A 14,930-nucleotide genomic window follows, 5' to 3' on the forward strand; every position below is an offset into this window, starting at 1 on the left:
GAGTGCTTCACTAAGATTTTCAAAAATATAATATTTATTTTAAAAGGTTTCCTTAAGAAAAATTCTAATGACTAAATTATTGAAAAAGAAAATCAACACATTTTAACTCACCAAGCTTTGAACAAAACTGTCTGGCTTCTGAGAAACTGTGCAATGCCTGGTCGGACGTGTAACAGTGGTCCCTGTACTGAACCCACTGTGACTTGTTCCCTTTTACTCCTGGACATCTTGATGAGTAAGTATAAGAGGACACCTCTTTAGCTGTAAAAAATGTTAGACATAACTGTGAAAATGCACAGAAAAATATGACTGGCTTTTAAAATTTCACTGACGCCATGGTTTCTGTAGGTAAGAGGCATTCAACTTCAATACACATCAGAGAGGGCTACAGCCCACACTCTGAGAACGCAATCTCATTAGCTTTTTGGAAAACCATTTTTTAAAAAACTGAGAATACAGAGGAAAGTACTTAACTCTCTAAGATGAATTTAGACTAAAGTAAAAATAACTGGAAAGACAGAATCGAGAAGAAAAGACAAGGCTGGGTAGGCCTGTAACAAATTTGAAATAATAATTAAAATTCTTTCTTTCTTTGGATTCCTTTTTGTATTGATCACAAAGACCTACTTTTACCTTGCCATAAAAAAAAAATCATACCCACATTGAAAACTTGGTAACTTGCTTACAAAGCACAACAGATCAGCACTGAAAAATCTGTCTCAAGCCAAAAAAAAAGTAGGTGTGGCTTCTCAGCTCTGAATAATTCCCCTGGTTTCCATGTAAACTGTTTAATTTTCAGTCGTTCTGTATAACACAAGAAGCCTGTGTAATGAAGCCTGTCCCCCTTAACACCATTGTTAATTCCAACTGGAGAGTATGAGAACTGGAAAGTAAATTGCCAACATCCCGTTGACCAGGTACAGATTGTCTGAATCAATATCTGATCTGGTATGGCCAGCAGTCGCAACCCATACCATTGTTCTCTACGCATTATGGATGGTCTGCGTGTCCTTCAGTGATTGAAGGCTTTCCTGCTTTTGTTCCTCATTGCAGTTTGGTAGAATTCTTTTCATTTATGATCCCCATGATTCCAGAAGAATGACTACTGCCCCTTTCTTCTCCACTGAGAGACTTCAGGATGGTTTTCCATTCCTTACTCTGCTTCTCTATCCTGTTTCTCCCCTCGGGCTCAATCTTTTTTGAAATCTAGTTATTTGATTGGCTTCTGCCTCCACACTTTTCACTAATGCCACTAGTTTGGGCTCTAAGTCTTCCTTCAGTTTGAAAATTGATTACTCCTGGGTAAGTTTCCTAGCTGCAGGTGACCAAAAGTCATCTAAAAATTAACCTGTGGAGTCTGTAAGACTTGTGACAATTCTTTGTTAAGGCTGTGGTGGAGGAAGATGCTACTAACAAGTGTTTGATTCTATCATACTGGGAAAATAGTATCCCTGACAAAAAATACACTGCTGACTACTCTATCACTGCACAGGCAATGGTGGGTGTTGTTTCTTTAGATTCAAGACATGCCGAACACTGGCCACCAATGCATGGCTAGGATGCGTGTACTTTTATGAATGGGTTGGCTTTAAAAACAATTCTTCATCCACTGGGAACATATGGAAATGCCTTATCTTCAAAGTCTATTTGTTTCTAGTCCAAGCTGCAAATGGCCTGTCTTAGACGGCATATATTTTCTTTTCTTACTGTTCTTTAGGGAGTTTTGCTTCCAACTCTCACATTTTTTTTTTTCCTTGCAAGGGCCAGCCATGTGGTAAGTTTGTTACATTCCTGTCAAGAAGATTCCATTTTGTTTGAAAGGGGATAAAATATACATTATGTAAAATTTACCGTTTTAACTATTTTTCACTGTACAGTTCAATGGCATGAAGTACATTCAAATTATTAAGCAATCATCACCACCATCCACCTGCAAACTGTTTCATCTTGCAAAACTGAAACTCTGCTCCAATTAAATAATAACACCTCATTCTTTCTTCCCTGCAGCAATCACCATTCTACTTTCTATAGTAGAAATATTTGGAGAATGTTTAGTTACACAGAACATTTCTTTACTACAGAGATTCTTTTCTATAAAAACTTTCAGAATCATTAATATGGTAAATCACCTAAGATTTTTCTCAAATCTATATCCTGTGGAACCCTTTTTTAAAAAGGAGAATCTCACTTTTTGAAAAACACTGCTAAGTGAAATTAAAATTCACAAATTCTAGAGTAAAACTCACTGAGTAGCAGAACAATTGAAAGTCTTTGAGAACAAATTCCTTGAATGGGCATATCATATTTGCTTCTCTCCACAAAGTATCAAAATTATTTTGCTAGGATTTGTGAATAAACCTTATTTAATATCTATAAAAATTATTTTCCATATTTAATCAGGTACATAAAACAAATGTCATGTTTTAGTAAATATACAGCTATTTGAAATCAAGTCTTACATTCTGTAGGTTTATAACAAATAGCACCATCCTTAACAGACTTGCAGTTTTCATGCTTCCAAATTCCTTTTGGATCCAAGACAACACAATTTCCAGCAGATTTTTTATCTTTCCATGGAATATAGTCAAAGGCACTGCCATCAGACCATTCAAAACTTGATTCACTTCCCTGTATTAAGAATAATAGTGATAATCTGAATTCATATGTATGACTTCAAAAGAACATTGAGATGAACATGCATACTTTCATAAATATAGGAATGTAGTGTTAATTATTTGCTTATAAGTACTACAGACCTGAACATATTTGTAAAACCAGGGATTTACTTTTGATGCAGTGATTTGAGACATTTGCTCTGGCATATAATTTAAATAGGACTTTAGAGATAGTGTTACTACACTCTATCTCTAGATTTCATTTTTTAAGGATGAGTTTATATAACACTAGAAATTATATGACATGGAAATGGCTTCCATTTGTCACAATTACAGGTTTACAATCCCAATCTTCACATTACTCTAAATATTGTTTTTTATGTTTTATAGCTTTGTGGTTTGTGTCCTTGGCTTGATTTTTTTCATATTACAGAAGTTATCAAGCAGCAAGAGGCTGGAAGAGAAAAATAGTTCCCAAGAAATTCATATAGGAAGATTACTTTTGATTTGTCCTTCATTCTTTAATCATAATTTGCCATCCTTTTACTTTTCCCACTTTATTTAGATTAGGCCTTCATTCTAATCTCAACAGACTGTTTTTTTGTATACTAGATATCATTATCAGTACATTTATATATGTATACTACTTAATAGGATTCAAATAGTGGCACAAAAGGCATGTTTACCAGCAGATTACTTTCAAATAGTGTCAATTTCTAGGGGGAAGTGGGGAGAAAATATACATCTATATTTTAGATGTAGTTAAGAGTTTTACTTGGCACTTTATATAATTTTTTTTAACTTTTATTTTGTATTGGGGTATAGTCAATTAACTGGAGAAGGAAATGGCAAGCCACTCCAGTGTTCTTGCCTGGAGAATCCCAGGGACGGCGGAGCCTGGTGGGCTGCCATCTATGGGGTCGCACAGGGTCTGACAAGACTGAAGCGACTTAGCAGCAGCAGAGTCAATTAACAATGTTGTGACAGTTTCAGGTGAACAATAAAGGGACTCAGCCATACATATACATGTATCCATTCTCATCCCAATACAAATTTTGTGCTAATAATCCTCTATTAAGGAACATATCATCACCCCCATTTGACAGATAAGGAAATAAGCTTGCAAAGGTATAATAACTTGCTTGTGGTCACCCAATATGTAGATAGAAGACCTGCCACTCATATTGGAAATCAGATTTTTCTGATCCTAAGCCATTCCCTTTTTACCAGCTCTCCAACTGGTCTATCCCAAATAGGTTACAGTGGTGTTGATGAGATACTAATCTACTGAGTCCTTAGGATGGCGTGGCAGTGTCTAGGGCAGCTGCGGTCCTGGCCAGTTGCCCTGGTGTACTCTACAAACACAATTTTCTATCTGTTCTACATTGTGAAAAGATAGAAAGCACTATGGTATGCGAATGCAATCCCAGGACTTAATCTGATGTTATACTTTGAGTTAATATTTTATGTTCAAATTTCCGACCCTCGAATATACTTGAAAAGTTTCTGGAAAACAAAACAAGACTTACATCATGACTTGAGAGCCCAACCCATAGTGGAAATCCGTCACGCTTTACGATATCTTCCAGAAAAAGCTGGCCATTTTGGTCATGAACACTTGCCAAATGACCTCCACTTTGAGAACATGCATTTAATGCTCCATACCATGTTACCTTTTTTTGAATAACATTATAAATACCATCTTCATATGGAATAAACTGTGGCAGAGTAGTATTATATTCTTCCTTGTAGTCAACTATAATATTTAAATTAAAAGTGTTAGTGATTAAATTTAAATTATTTAAAATACATAATTTGGGTAATATTGGACATACAACCATTTCAAAAGTTAAATAAAATTGGACTATAAGAAGGTCAAATGCATACTTTCTTTTTCTTATCGCCACAGCTTATTTAATAAGCTCTTACCTATTACAGTTGTCTGGGTGATTAAAAAAAGGCACAAATAATGTCTTTCATTTAAGGAGCTCACCTATTAGTTGGGCACAGAAAACACTAGCACCTGAAGTGAGGGCAAAACAATGAACCACTAGAACACTTGTGACTGACTAGGAAAGGAAAGATTCATCTGGATTAGGAGTCAGAAAACCTTTTTAATAAACTAGGTCTCCAAACTTTGGTTAGCTGAAATTAGTTCTAAAAAGAAATATGGTAACAAGAAAGCCAACTAAAAACAATCAATCAACTACGGTAATAACAAGACCACAATTATGTGGGTATTTCAAAGGGAAACAGAAGCCATGTTAAAGAGCTCCAGCAGCCAAATCTAGAAAAAATCAAGGAAAATATTAAAATAATATAGTCTATTATAGCCCAAAGTATAAAAAAATAACCATGAGCCCAAACTGATATGAATAAATGCCTAAATAAATTTTTAGATGGAAGAGAATAGACAACTCTCCTATGTAGAACTCCAAGTTATTTATATAGATACTCCCCACTGCAGGAAGGTAGAAAATAACTCTCCATTCCCTCAGTGAGGACTGAGTATGGTAACTTCCTTACAAAGAGTACGCTATGGGAGGTGGGAAGAAGAGCAACTCTGTAGTGAAGGAAGCTAACAAACATTACCTTGACCCCGGTGATCAAGGTCAAAATCCACAGTGACAAGTAATAAGTTACGTTGACAGCATATATCCTTCATAGAACGTGATGAGAATGACATTTTACCTCTTTGGCTTTTTCCCTAAACCCCAAACCCATAACTCCAGTTTAACCATGAGAAAAAGATCAGCCAACCCAAACTGAGGGACAGTCTACAAATCACATGACCAGTGCTTCTCAAAATTGTCAAGAAAAGCAAAAATCTGAAAAACTATCATAGCCAAGAAGAACCTAAGCGAACATGATGACCAAGTGTAATGTAGTATACTGGATGGACTCCTGAACACAAAAATAACATGAAGTAAAAACTAAGGAGGTCTGAACAATATATAGACTTTAGGTAATAATAATCTACCAATATTGGTTTATTTGTTGTAACAAATGTCCCATACTTAAGACAGATGTCAACAACAGGGGAAACAGGTTACGGTGTATATGGGAACTCTCTGTACTATCTTTGCAACTTTTCTATAAATCTAAAACTATTCTAAAATGAAAGTTTTATTTAAAAAAAAGAAAGAAAGAAAGAAGGTAGAAGACATCATGGCAGGAAAAAAACCCATAATTAAAGGTACAAGTAAGAAAGGGTATACACTGTACATGGACAATTAAGAGATCAGCCTGGCAGGAAAAGATCTTCTTCGAACCAAAAACGGTGGGAAAAATGGAGACTGGGAGGAAGCCTAGAAATTTAGAAGAGACACTGGTTTCTAAAAAGTCTCAAAGGCTTACAGGAACTCAAAATAACTGATAGTAGGGAATTCCTGGAGATTGTTGATAGAAGTGGTATATCCGAAAGTTATTCTCCAAGAGTATGAAGGGAAAAGGTGGGCCCAGATGTGACTGTGATGGGCTCCTAGCAGAGGGCTTAGAGCAGAATGGCCATAATAAGAGTTTTTAAGCTGTAAAAAATTTAAACCCGATATACATTAAAAAATAGACTTATTTAAGGAATTAGGCAAACTTGAGAAACATTCATTTTTAGCCTAGACTGTCAAAACTACCTACACACACTTTCTTATGCATAGAAATTTTATCCATCTTTCAAGGCCCAAACAAGTTTTTCCTCCTCTCCTCAATGCATTCTTAATTTTCATTATATCTGTTTTCACTGGTGTCTTTTGATTTCTCAACAAATGTAAGCCTGTACATACTAAATAACCTAAGACTAACCTACATAAAACAATAATAAACATTTAACGCTGTTTTCCCAACTGCATTCATTTTAATCCTTGAGATCAAGACCATGACAACAGGGAGTGTGTCTTCCTTCCTCTAAAACCTCCGTAGTGCTTCTCATGATACTGAATACAGGGGAGCTACTCAAAAAGTTCAACTGCATAATGCTCACTAGTGGAGCTAATGGCTTTGCATTCTCTTTCGCTGGAGTAGAAACTCTGCCTTAGCATACTTACCCATTTCAATTTTACAAGCCAGAATGCTGTGCTGGTGAAAGTATAGTAAGTCTCCAATAACATTAAAGGTTTGAATATCCCAGAAGCCATCAGTACTCAAGCCAGCAATAAACTTGCCATTTTTTATAGCTGGTCTTCCTGATCTCCAGTGTGTATATGACAGCGTGGTCTTATCAGACCACCTAAGAGAATTATCTAGAAAAGAAACATTTTTTTTCTATGCTTAAAGATTAAATTAAGACTTGAATTACAGTTACGAGGTTAATATCTCAAACTCAAGTAATTTTCTTTTTCCCCAACATTCTAAAGGTTGTATACTTATGTGTTTCTCTAATAGCTTTCTCTAATAGCTTCCAATTTTAACAGTAAACAATGCTTATTTTCAACATAGAAAGTACAAATTATAAATATGAAAACTAAAATTTACTTACAATTCTATCATCCTGAAATAATTTAACATTTTGTTGTTACTTCATCCAATATTCATTTTTTCTACATATATGTTTAATTGTGATGAAAATTAACATAACTATTTAAAAAATTAACATGTTATAAAACTAGTGGTAGAAAACTGGACTTAAACTATGCACAATTTATGTCAACTGATTTTTTCGGTTGCAGTGAGGTGAATGGGGGCTACTCTCTAATTGCTATGCATGGGCTGCTCACTGCAGTGGCTTCTCTGGCTCTAGGCGCATGGGCTCAGTAGCTCTGGCACACGGGCCTAGATGCTCCACGGCATGTGGGATCTTCCTGGACCAGGGATCAAACCCATGTCTCCTCTATTGGCAGGTAGATTCTTAATCCCTGGACCACCAGGGAAGTCCTCAGTTGTTTCTGATGATATAACTAAGAAAGCACAGCAGAGGCTACAATTGAAATCTCTTAACTATATCCTGGGTCTAGTTTCTGCTGCTCCACACAGGATCACTGTTTCCTCAGTCACTTTCAGGTAAAGCTAGAATTCTTGTGTGGAGAGTCCCATGGACACAGGAGCCTGGAGGACGACAGGCCATGGGGTCGCAAATAGTTGGACTGACGACTAACACTTTCACTTTTCTTCACTGGGAAGCTTCTACCTAGTTCCTCTCCATTTTTTCCCATCCCCAAATCTGAGTATTCAAGCATCATTAGAAAAAAGATGGGCAACTAAATACTGTCATGATGAACTTATCTTCAGCTGGCAACCCAAGCCTTAGTCATTGCTTGATAGCTTAATTTTTGTTAACTCATCTGCAAGAAAATCTTCAGTAATTTTTAGAAAGAGACAGGTTAGACAGCAAAGAGCAGACTATTTTTAAAATGGCCAGATTTGAGTAATTTAGCTTCTTTGTCTACCCTACCTCTAGCTATCACTGTCCTGTGCCTCTCATTCAGCCCCCTCTTTGGGTAAATGTATGTTTTTGAGGCTTTATGCCCAAAGAGTGATTTTTTTCTAATTTCAAAACTTTATGATTTTTAGGATACCTCTTAATGAGTATCTTTCTAAATTGGTCTTACTTCTATTACTAGAGTCTGTGTTTTTTAAAAAGTTTCATAGCAATTATATCTTGGGTTTGTAGCACTTACAATCTCAAATATTCTAGTCCATTGACAGACTATGTGTCTCCTTTTTCTAATGTATACCCCAAGCCAATGATATAAACCCAAAAATGCAACATTAGAAGTGTATTTCTATTCTCACTCAGGTCATACACCTAGAAATATAAAGTAAGTATTAGACATTTATGTGGGAGTGCAGTCATTTTTAGTTAGTCTTGTACTGCTAGGAGGGAGAGTGGAAAAAGAAAATCATTTTCCACCATTAAACTCCAAGCTTGGTGGGAAAGGTATTTTAGTGGCAGGGCAGAGACACAAAACCTGTCTTGGTATCTGTGTAAGTTATGCTAAGTTCATAATTATAATTTTGTATGTTGATAAATACTTTGAAAACTATACTTTCACAGTGTGATAAACAAGTAGTTCATAATAAACTATGAATATAGAAAAAAAAACAGTAGATTTACAACTTACTTTCATAAGTTATACCTAATATGACCCATGAAGCCATGTAATTGTAATGTAGAAGCTGCTCAAGAACAAAGTTGTTCTCTTTTTCATCTCGAATACTCAGAATATGTGATTTTGGATCTGTTAAATAAAAAAATAGCCAATAATTTAAATAATTATTTAGAACACTTTGTTTGATAATTTAGCAATTTTTACTTCCCAGCTTAATACACTTCAAAACAAACAACAGTAGAAAATAAGTAAGAGATATAAATGAAAACCATCTTGTTACTACAGTGAATAGGTTGAGAAGTTTTCAAACATTTTGATCTTAAATTTGGTCTCATAGAATAGTGGAAAACTAGAAGTTGAGTAGAGAATTTGAAACACTGATTTGCTTTTCCTCACAAGGCTTGAGTTGGTATAAATCCATATATATTCATGATACAATGTCAAAGACTGTAACAAATAAAACCTCTTGAATGGGCTAAAAGTAAAAAATCTTCCTTTTTCTTAGAGATCACTGTTTTATAGGAAGGTTTTAAAAGTTTAATATTTCCCAAAGTGTGTTCCTCAGGGGTTCCTCAGAAAAGAGTTACATTGAAAAGAGCTTTACAAACATTGGTTAACCAAAGTTAAACTACTTCATTCATGCCAGTATTTCTCAAAGTACATGCTAATGTATATTTGATAATGTTTTAACAGGAAACAAAGATGTGTGAAATTTCTCATCCTTGTTCTTTTACTAAGAATCTTTTTTTTTTTTTTTTAAATAGAACACCTCTTAAAAGTAGTGTTCCACAGAGCACACTTTGGGGAATAATGGTTTATCTTCCATACGAATTTTCTACAAAGTTGATGGGTCCACTGTTAAAAAGTCATAAATCCTCAGTCGATCTCATACGAAATATCTGGATAACCTTGAGAGCTAAAAGTATGAAATATGTATTTCTTTTAAGCAGAGGTGCTTCTTTACAGCTTATCTAAGCTTTCAACCACTCAGACTGACCTATTTTCTCTTTGCCCACAGCCTAAGTTGATTTAACATCCCATTCTCTAGTCTCAGTGTCATTTCTTTTCCCTTGTAAGTAGAATCCACTTTGTTTATACACGGAAAGACACACTAGTTCTTGAATGGACAGGTTAAAAATGGAGGAACTCCTATACTGTTACCATTCTCACTAAACACAAATTTTAATACTTTGTCATTGACAATGAAGAAATGAGGAGATGGGTATTTTTGAGTTCTAGTTACTACTGCTAATTAGAAATATTTATAATACACTCAGGCGAGTTTGGTTAGTTTTAAGAGCGTGATGCAACATACAATGGCTATATAGCATACTTACTCAGTGTCTGGCACTTAGAATGAACCTCATCTTGTGTTGGCACTCTGTATCTATTTTCTGTTATCAAGAAATTGTAGCAAGAGTTCTGAAATGGTATCCATGGAGTGCTTAGAACAGGAGATGGACACTGAAAACTGGCAACTGGTTTGACCTCTTTCTTAGTCTCATCTAGAAAAAGAATTAATGGTAAGAATTCTAATTACATATATAAATATTAAATCATGTTCATAGTAATTAGACTTGATTTGTAGGAAATATTCAGGAAGCCAAGAAATAATAACTTGGCGATGCTTGTTCTGTTTATGCTTGAATAAAATGTGACCTCTTAACTGGCTTTCTGTAGGAAAGAAATTATTTAATACAATTTTCTTTCCCCTGATGTGGAATGAGTAGAATAATATGGATAATGAAGTATTAGGTTAAATGCAGTTTCTGTGTTCCTGCATTGCCAGACTTCAAATACAAGGGGCCACTTCAGAGAAACAATACAAACATAATAATAGGTACCTTAATATAACTTTGGGAATTCACCTTCAGTTTTCTGGTTAATGACATCTTCTCTAATTTTAAAGAAATATTTATGAAATATGTGATGTTCTAAATAAGTTATTGCTCTAACCAAAGCAAATAGAAATAATTTAAAATCTGACACCTAGAAAATCTAAATTCAGCTTTTTTTTTTTCATTTTATGAAAAGGCTATACATTAAAAAAGATGCAAATAAGGATATGCTCTACTCAAAGCCAATCAAACTGATTCAATATGTGGTAGAGACCATTCAGTACAGTATTTCTCCCAGCTCACGGCAACTCCCTTTGTGAATTAGTCTTTTTTTCTAACCACAAACCCACAAGTGTGGGCCCCTAAAAGTTGTAAAACCACTTTCCTCTAACTGGGCTAGAGACTGCATACCTGACTCAGCTGAGTCTATCAGATTCTCTCTACAGATATGAAAAGTGGGATTCAGTTCAGTCAATTCACCTCCAGTTCTGGCTAAAATCGAAAGCTGCAGAGCTGCCATGTTTCACCATGTGCAGAGAAGCAGGAAGTATATAAAGATAAGAGTGCAGATCCACAGACAGAAACAGAACAGAGAGGTGGAAGACCTCTGGCTTACGGACCCGTTTTCCTCGAAGGTGCAGCTCTATCCCCATCCCCGTTTCTGAAGATCTAAGTTTCTCTGAAGTGAGCTCATTACTGTTACTCGCAACCAAATAAATCTTAGCAGTGACTCATAAAACAAATGTGAAGTATTGAAAAGAATTGCAAAAGAATGCCCATAGATGTAAGTTTTCCATAAGAACATAAACAAAAAGGTACACAAAATGAGGCTAACAAGGACTTTAAACTCAAAGGTCAATTACTATCATCTGTTGACGGAAATAAAGATAAAATATATCTAAAATAACAAGTTAATGACAAAATATTTAACATTTAATGATTCTTGATTACAAATTTTCACAATAAATTTTGTTGTAAAAAGGACAAGTTTATAATTGCTTTATAATTTTAAAACAAGATTTCAAATCCATTTCCCCAAAATTCCACTACTCATAAGACTGATAACAATTAAAGAATTAAAATACTTGAAATTAGCATACTTCCTGAATAATAGCAAATAGCGCCTGGTTGATTATTATCGCAATCAGATGTTTTCCAGAATCCATCAGTGTCTAATACTACACAGTCTTCAAGTTGTTCGTTATTTTCAGCCCAGCGACTAAATTGAAGATGTTTCCCATCTGACCAACCAAAATTGAGTTCATCCTGGAAGGTGGAGAAATATATTTTAAGTGACAATCCTTCATCTTGTCCCTATGGTTTGATTTTGACCCTTGTGGTCAATCTAAGGGCTTCCCTGGTGGCTTAGACAGTAAAGAATCCTCCTGCAATGCAGGACTCCTGGGTTTGATCCCTGGGTAGGGAATATCCCCTGGAGAAGGGAATGGCTACCCACTCCAGTATTCTTGCCTGGAGAATTCCATAGACAGAGGAACCTAATGGGCTACAGTCCACAGGGTCACAAACAGTTGGACACGACTGAGCGTGACTTTTAATTTTACCTTATATTTAGCACATATTTACAAAGCACTTACTACATATCAGGCATTGTTTTAAGTACTTTGCAAATATTATATAATTCTTACAACAACCATATAAGGCACCCAGGTACTATCATATATCCATTTTATAGTTGAGGAAACTGAAGTCATGTACCATCACACAGAGTGTAAAACCATAGTGAGCTGGGATTCAAATCCAGGCCATTAGACCCTGGAGTCCATGGTCTAAACCATTATACGTTGCTGCCTCACACATAATTAGAACCATTGGTTGTTGGAAATCAGAGAGTTAAAATGGAGTGAGGACCACTGTGAGTGCTGATTAACTTAGAGATAATATGTAGTAGTGGAAAGAACATGGGTTTGGAGCTAAGCGTACTAGTTTTGAATTCTGGTTCAGTCATTTGTCAGCTTTTGATTGTGATATTGCTGCTGCTGCTGCTAAGTCGCTTCAGTCGTGTCCGACTCTGTGCGACCCCAGAGACGGCAGCCCACCAGGCTCCCCCGTACCCAGGATTCTCCAGGCAAGAACGCTGGAGTGGGTTGCCAATTTCCTTCTCCAATGCATGAAAGTGAAAAGTGAAAGTGAAGTTGCTCAGTCGTGTCAGACTCTAGCGACCCCATGGACTGCAGCCTACCAGGCTCCTCTGTCCATGGGATTTTCTAGGCAAAAGTACTGGAGTGGGGTGCCATTGCCTCACCTTGCCACATTTCCATCCCCTCTTCTATTAAATGGATGTGACACTTAATCTCATGGGTTAGAATCAATGGGGTAACGTGTAAGACACATAAATCAGTGGCTAGCTGGCACACAATAAGAGCTACATGGGTGTTCAGTTCAGTTCAGTTCAGTCGCTCAGTCATGTCTGACTCTTTGCGACCCCATGAATCGCAGCACGTCAGGCCTCCCTGTCCATCACCAACTTCCAGAGTTCACTCAGACTCACGTCCATCCAGTCAGTGATGCCATCCAGCCATCTCATCCTCTGTCGTCCCCTTTTCCTCCTGCCCCCAACCCCTGTTAGCTCCTTTTTAAACTCTCAGGCCCTGTGGATCTCATACCACTGTTTTCACACTTGTCTTTGAAGAGAAACTTCCTTATTCAGTACATTCTATTGTGTGCTAGAAATCTGTGAACATCTATCTTTGCATCCTGATAAAAGCATGACCACCTGTCTTGAGAGACGCTTTCAAGGTAGCTACAGATGTGCAGGTGATGGGTTGTGAAGTATAGGCCTGCCTGAGCTCTCCTGTGGTGCTGCCAGGGCACCAGGCCTTACACACTGACCCACTGAGGCATGCTTTCCTGAAGCCCATGGCAATTTAGCATTACTGGCTTAAGCGGAACATTGGGCAAAGGCCACATACAGTCCCCTTAGTGAATGAAAAATAGCAAAGGCAGTCAAACCTCAACACCACCAACTATTTCATCCAGAATTGTTCTCCACCAGCATTCCTAAAAGATGATGCTGTGAAAGTGCTACATTCAATATGCCAGCAAATTTGGAAAATTCAGCAGTGGCCACAAGACTGGAAAAGGTCAGTTTTCATTCCAATCCCAAAGAAAGACAATGCCAAAGAATACTCAACCTAATGCGCAATTGCACTCATCTCACATGCTAGTAAAGTAATGCTCAAAATTCTCCAAGCCAGGGTTCAATAGTACATGAACTGTGAACTTCCAGATGTTCAAGCTGGATTTAGAAAAGGCAGAGGAACCAAAGATCAAATTGCCAACATTTGCTGGACCATTGAAAAAGCAAGAGAGTTTCAGAAAAACATCTACTTCTTCTTCATTGACTATGCCAAAGCCTTTGACTGTGTGGACCACAACAAACTGTGAAAAATTCTGAAAGAGATGGGCATACCAGTCCACCTGACCTGCCTGTTGAGAAATAGTATGCAGTCAAGAAGCAACGGTTAGAACTGGACATGGAACAACAGACTGGTTCCAAATAGGAAAAGGAGTTACGTCAAGGCTGTATCTTATATGCAGAGTACATCATGAGAAACGCTGGACTGGAAGAAACACAAGCTGGAATCAAGATTGCCGGGAGAAATATCAATAACCTCAGATATGCAGATGACACCACTCTTATGGCAGAAAGTGAAGAAGAACTAAAGAGCCTCTTGATGAAAGTGAAAGAGGAGAGTGAAAAAGTTGGCTTAAAACTCAACATTCAGAAAACTAAGATCCCTGGCATCTGGTCCCATCACTTCATGGCAAATAGATGGGGAAACAATGGAAACAATGACAGACTTTATTTTTTTGGGCTCCAAAATCACTGCAGATGGTGACTGCAGCCATGAAATTAAAAGATGCTTACTCCTTGGAAGAAAAGTTATGACCAACCTAGACAGCATATTAAAAAGCAGAGACTTACTTTACCAATAAAGATCCACTAGTCAAGGCTATGGTTCTTCCAGTGGTCATGTATGGATGTGATAGTTAGACTATAAAGAAAGCTGAGTGCTGAATAACTGATGATTTTGAATGGTGGTGTTGGAGGAGACTCTTGAGAGTCTCTTGGACTGCAAGGAGATCCAACCAGTCCATCCTAGAGGAAATCAGTCCTGTACATTCATTGGAAGGACTGATGCTGAAGCTGAAACTCCAGTACTTTGGCCACCTGATGTGAAGAACTGACTCATTTGAAAAGACTCTGATGTGGAAAAGATTGAAGGCAGGAGGAGAAGGGGATGACAGAGGACGAGATGGTTGGATGGCATCAATGACTCAATGGACATGAGTTTGAGTAAACTCCAGGAGTTGGCAATGGACAGGGAGGCCTGGCGTGCTGTAGTCCATGGGATGGCAAAGAGTTGGACACAACTGAGCGATTAAACTGAACTGAACTGAGCATTCCAGTTGTA

General features: G+C 37.0%; 1 protein-coding gene across 3 annotated transcripts in view; it reads right to left on the reverse strand.

The window, feature by feature from the left end:
- The window catches only part of LOC147378406 (CD302 antigen), a 124,684-nt gene that overhangs the window by 41,454 nt on the left and 68,300 nt on the right, over positions 1-14,930 (reverse strand). For all 3 annotated transcript variants that reach the window (XM_086355213.1, XM_086355195.1, XM_086355194.1), the window contains exons 26-32: positions 11,595-11,760; positions 9,994-10,161; positions 8,669-8,785; positions 6,656-6,850; positions 4,145-4,371; positions 2,460-2,628; positions 112-261 (exon numbers count right to left, since the gene is read on the reverse strand). In XM_086355213.1, coding sequence (XP_086211339.1) covers positions 112-261; positions 2,460-2,628; positions 4,145-4,371; positions 6,656-6,850; positions 8,669-8,785; positions 9,994-10,161; positions 11,595-11,760 — 1,192 coding nt within the window. The remainder of the gene's footprint in view (positions 1-111; positions 262-2,459; positions 2,629-4,144; positions 4,372-6,655; positions 6,851-8,668; positions 8,786-9,993; positions 10,162-11,594; positions 11,761-14,930) is intronic.

Source organism: Bos grunniens, chromosome 2, assembly GCF_055505025.1.
Source record: "Bos grunniens cultivar Pamir isolate PY7600 chromosome 2, Bosgru_T2T1.0, whole genome shotgun sequence".
In the NCBI taxonomy this organism is placed as follows: domain Eukaryota; kingdom Metazoa; phylum Chordata; class Mammalia; order Artiodactyla; family Bovidae; genus Bos; species Bos grunniens.